General features: G+C 48.7%; 1 protein-coding gene across 1 annotated transcript in view; it reads left to right on the top strand.

Moving 5' to 3' along the window:
- The first annotated feature begins 4,013 nt into the window (after nucleotides 1–4,013).
- Nucleotides 4,014–5,530, top strand: part of LOC119316321 (ultraviolet-B receptor UVR8-like) — a 21,706-nt gene continuing 20,189 nt past the window's right edge. Inside the window, exons 1-4 of the mRNA XM_037590630.1 lie at nucleotides 4,014–4,374; nucleotides 4,470–4,656; nucleotides 4,758–4,904; nucleotides 5,069–5,150. Coding sequence (XP_037446527.1) covers nucleotides 4,179–4,374; nucleotides 4,470–4,656; nucleotides 4,758–4,904; nucleotides 5,069–5,150 — 612 coding nt within the window. The 5' untranslated portion in view covers nucleotides 4,014–4,178. The remainder of the gene's footprint in view (nucleotides 4,375–4,469; nucleotides 4,657–4,757; nucleotides 4,905–5,068; nucleotides 5,151–5,530) is intronic.

Genomic DNA, 5,530 nt, shown 5'->3' with positions numbered 1-5,530 from the left:
GATAGACTTGTACACTGTACATACTTTCACCTCCTGTGTGCCACTGTGGCAACCCCTTTGACATATAAAAGGAGGCCCGAGGCGTACTGAGGAAGGATTCGGAGTTTTTGGACTAGGCATGCACCACAGCTAGTCCAAGAGCTCAAGAACACTAAATACACAAAAAGCAGGACTAGGGTTTTACGAATCGTTTGCGGCCCGAACCTGGGTAAAAATCCCCCCGCGTTGATCTTCTAGACCCGCTCTTTGCGCAGCCCCACGCCACGCGAACTGTAGAAGGGACTCCCCGAGGGATCCCATAGGTGTCGTTCCTGAACCCCCGACATCTTTGGCGCGCCAGGTAGGGGCGTTGAGACTGTGAAAATTAGGTTTTGAAGTCAACTCATCGACTCCTTCGTCGCGATGGCTCCCAAGAAGAGGGCGATCACGGCGATCGGCTCGTCTGGGGCCGAACCACTCGTCCCAGCGCGGGCGGGCGACGGAGCGGGCACAGATGATGGCAGAGGCGTGGACCGCGAGCATCCACGGCACTCTGGCAATCGGAGCCAGGCGAGTAGCGTCATGCGTGCCTGAGACGACGAGCCGCACGCCGCTGGGCCCAGGGGCGGGGCCGTGCTACCCACGGGCGGCGCGGCGACCTCCCGGATGCCCCAGCCAGCGCCCGCGTCGCGACCTTCCCAGGCCGCGCGTGACGAGCAACGCCGCGACGTCGGTGCCTCCGGACACCGTCGCGGGAAGAGCCCTTTGCGTCACTCTCAAGACGCACCGGGCTGCCATGCGCGCCCAGACGCTGGCGGAAACAGCGCGCGACAACGAGACCGTGATAGAGCTCCTTCTAACGTGGTTAGAAGTCGGGGCACGTCACGGTCCACGCATCTTTTGCGGCCACCCACGCCAGCTGAAGCGCTGGCGTGCGTGCAACTACTCCTCGACTTCCCTCCAGCTGCGAAGAAGCTCGACGAGTGGAGGGCCACCATTCGAAGCCTCATAAGCTTCGCCAACAAAGATGAGCCGCGCCGCACGTAGTTCAAGAGCTCAAGAACACTAAATGCACAAAAAGCAGGACTAGGGTTTCATGCATCATTTGCGGCCCGAACCTGGGTAAAAATCCCCCCGTGTTAATCTTCTAGACCTGCTCTTTGCACGGCCCCACGCCCCGCCAACCGTAGAAGGGACTTCCCAAGGGATCCCATAGGTGTCGTTCCTGAACCCCGACAGTACCAGATCGTCGTGCAAGCATTCCTGATTATTCAAATATTTTAAGAGTTTGCATGCCATAATTAGCAATGTCGTTGACCCCGACATTGTTTGCATGATCTATGGTCGCAACAATGGCCACAGTGGTGAGTTCTAGTACAATTTGTAAGTTTTGTGTGAATGTCTCCAAACTAGTTTTCTTTATGAATGTGAATATATTGTTTGCAATAAGAATTGTGTATACTTTGTATTACAATGGCTAAATATATTTATGTTGCATTTACTATATTCATATAGACATGTTAAATTATCATTGTGCTAAGAGTTATGAAAATATTGTGTTGCTATTGCTACGTGATAATGTCATTGTGCTAATAATTACATAAAGAACAATGTTCCAATTGCTATGTCTACCGCCATTGTGCTAAGAGTTAAAAAAGAATAATGTCCTAATTGCTATGTCATTGTAATATGTCTTCAAATATTTTTCCTATGAATGTGAAAATATTGTTTGCAATATGAATTGTGCTATACATCGTATTTGAATTACAAGTTGGAGTAACTAATAGTATTGGGTGGATAGCTTTGATAAATTAGTTGATCAATTATTGAGTTTTTACTTTTTATTTGTGCTTATCTGAGTATATTTTTCTCTTTCTTGCATAGAGGACACTATTCACCTCGTTGCTTTTCTGACATTTTTGTGGAATGTACATCACTCTGTGCTTTACAAGTGTTTTGTACAGTGAGAAAGAAATGTCACGACAATGACATTTCACCTTTTCTGAGGCACTATACAAAAAGGTGGAGTCTTCATGTCATTAGTTGTTACAGTCGTACCAATTATTGACTCAAAATCTCATCAGCTAAGGGTCAGTAAGACATGGTATGATATTACGAACTAGCTCGCTCTACTTAATCAATATATATAATTTTTTTTCTATTCATATTTAAATTTAGCATCTTGCTTCATGGTTGAGAAGTTATCTGGCTATGAAATACATCATGCTTTATTTTTTTTATTTCTCCGGATATTAAAGTGGAACAAGGATCATCGATCAACAAGAAGGATGTATTCAATAGTGTGTTGCCTTGAAATCAACAAAGGATGCCCAATCTTGTAAGTGAAAATGTACCAATACAAAGATCATTATATGAAACTGTTTGTATGTGAGGATACCCAATGCAATATATGTGTATGACATGAAATAAATTATATTCTTTTGTATATGTGCATATGTAATGGAATATTGGAAATATTTGTGTTTGATAATGCTATCTGTATTGTTGTGTAGCTTGGGGCTGCACTGCTAGTAGTTACTGGGCTACTAGCAGTGCAGCCCCAAGATGCCATCCAGAATATTTGCATCACTAACGAACACATGTCTAGAGCTAGTCAGTGGTAATCTACAACTTGTAGACAATAGGAGAGGTTACACTGACTGGCTAGTCCGTCTATGGTTATGTTTATCACTGACTGGTCAAGTTGCCCGTTTGTGAGCGGAAACGTGTATGTGATGATACTATTTAACCAGCCAATGCTATGAAGATCTATAGTAGAGATTAGGCGACGAAGGCAGGAAGAGGTGGCGCCGCAGGTAGGAGTTGGGAGGGGGGAATTTTTTTTCCTGAAATGTGTCTGGCCGCTTAAAATGAGAAAGGGCAAGTTTTTGGGAGTTATCTTCTCAAAATTTGAGGAGTTTACCAGATAAGAGATCTGCTAGGTGTGGTTAACTCCTCAAAGCAGAATATTTTAAGGAGTTAACCATTTTTAAGGGATTGATTAAAGTTGTCGTAACCCCTCTTTTCTGGCACTCTCCCCTGATCTTGATCTGTTTTTCTTTGCCTCCACTTTTTCCATGCTCAATGATTCTTTGCTAGTTGTCGTCCGTGGTTCACCATCAGCACCTCATCATTTACATCCCCAACGGTGGTGGCGGCGGAAAGTTAACAGACATGGCACGGCAATGGTGGCCTATGTGACCTTGAGCAAAGTAGCGTCTCGACACATCAACAAAGGCCATGGTGCCTAATCTTGATGGCAGGGGGTGGAGCAACATCTCGACGCGATGGTGACAACATCATGAGTAGGGGCGGAGCGGCTTCCCACCATGTCGACGACTATCATGTCACACGATGTGGCATCCATAAGTGTAGCCCTGGAGCGACCGCTCCTCTCCCTTTGTGGCCAGTCGAGAGATTGCTTGGTTCTTCGACCTCCTCGCATGGGAAGATGTAGAACCGGGCATATGTCAACCCAAAGGGATAAGAACCGATTCAGCAGGAAGTAATACTCATATTTTTGTGCTTGGTGTAGGACTTTGGACAAGGTGTATTTGTACGCATGTGCAGTGGTTGATAAAACAGTCTTATCTTAGGCATATGGGACGAAATCTAGAGAAGGCAATAAAGAGCAGTTTTAACATGGCCTCTCTTACCTGAATTTTGGGACAGTAATCCTCTGAATTTTCTCTTAGCTGAACTAGTTCGGGGATGTAACTATCATTTGACTTGAATAAAATGTGCCGCAACTACAAAGAAAAGTTGATTCCGTAGCGCGTGGAACAGGACAACAAGCGCGTGCGTGCGTTTTATAGATTTTCCGAACAAGAAACCCACAGAATCATAATTACAGGCCAGGCCCTGCTCAGGCTCCTTCCGTGGGCAAGGCACGTGGATGTCGATCCGGGAAGAGATCAAGAGATATCTTCCATCTGCAGTGACGCAGGCAGGAAGACCCGGAGAGAGCCCCATGCAGATGCAGCCTCAGGGTGACGCGGGTACAGCGGATGCGGCGGCGCCACGGCCCGACGCCATTGATGCGCTCGGACAAAGTCGACCGAGGAGCAAGGCGCGTCGTGCGCATATAGTGGAGTGAAACAGCGAAGGTACCTTGCTTTGATAAAAGCTACCCGGTGACATTAATTCGTCCGGTTAACCGTCCCATCCCGTCCTGCTCCCCCTCTACTTGTACCACTCCCATGCACTGCTTCCATTCCGTAGTTCCACTCCACCTGGTCGAGAGTCGAGACTCGAGAGCGAGTAGCCGAGACCCGTGGATTCTTTCACTCATGGACGCAAAGGCGGAGGCATCCGGCGACGACGCGGTCCCGGAGGCGCCGGAGCAGTCCGTCGTCCTCATCTCCGCCGGCGCCAACCACTCCGTCGCACTGCTCTGTAAGCCGCCACTCCTCTTGCTCTGCGCCGTCAAACCGCCGCCTTGCCTTAAGCTTCTCGTCGGTCTGATGATGGAGCGGGCCGTCGTTTTTCAGCGGGCCAGATGGTGTGCTCCTGGGGCCGGGGCGAGGACGGGCAGCTGGGCCACGGAGACTCCGAGGACCGGCCGGTGCCGACGGTGCTGACCTCCTTCGACGTGCCACGCATTACGTCCGTCGTCTGCGGTGCCGATCACACCGCCGCCTACTCCGACGACGAGATGCAGCTCTACAGCTGGGGATGGTACGCCGCACGCCGCCCCCTCTTCCGGGATCTCTTCTACTTCTACAGTAGTTTCGTACTGTACTGCGTGACGAGGCTGCGATGGGTGTGCGGTGCTGCAGGGGAGACTTCGGGAGGCTGGGGCATGGCAACTCCAGCGATGTGTTCAACCCACAGCCGGTCGTGGCCCTGCAGGGGATGAAGATCAAGCAGATCGCCTGCGGTGACAGCCACTGCCTCGCCGTCACCGTCACCGGACAAGTGCATAGGTAGGTGTAGGTTCCCTCAAACCTTAATAAGTGGAGTGGTATTATCCTCGAACGCAATAAAGTTCCATCCATGCATCGGTAGCTAGGTAGGTTGACATGCAGTATTGTGCCATGTATTGATGTGTTTCAGCTACTGCCTTGTGCTGCTGCTTAATTTGTTTCAGCTGGGGGCGCAATCAGAACGGCCAACTTGGTCTCGGAAACAATGAAGACTCGCTGCTCCCGCAAAAGATCAAGGCTTTTCAGGCAAGTACTCCCTCTGTTTCATAATTCTTGTCATGGTTTTAGTTAAAAAATACAAATGAAAGACCTATGTTGGCTGTTGTGTACTTTCTTTTTTGACATGACTGCTGTTGGGTACTTAGAGCAGGTAGCAAAGAACAAGTCTGTGAAGCCTGTGGAGTGTTTGTTTATTGAGTCCCGCTTTCGGTACAACCCCTTCATTAATAAACCTGTAAAGAACAATATGAACCTTTCACAACGTATACGCCATGCGGAGACAATTTTTTTTTAGAAACTCCATACGGAGACACCATGTACGAGGCTCTTCAGTTCTCGTGCGCTTGGGCGAGCCCATTAAGTCACATCCATCCGTTTTATATAGAAAAAATACTATGAAGAGGGGG

The sequence above is a fragment of the Triticum dicoccoides genome, chromosome 6A (genome assembly GCF_002162155.2).
Source record: "Triticum dicoccoides isolate Atlit2015 ecotype Zavitan chromosome 6A, WEW_v2.0, whole genome shotgun sequence".
NCBI lineage: Eukaryota > Viridiplantae > Streptophyta > Magnoliopsida > Poales > Poaceae > Triticum > Triticum dicoccoides.
This window is presented reverse-complemented; position numbering and strand designations above follow the sequence as displayed.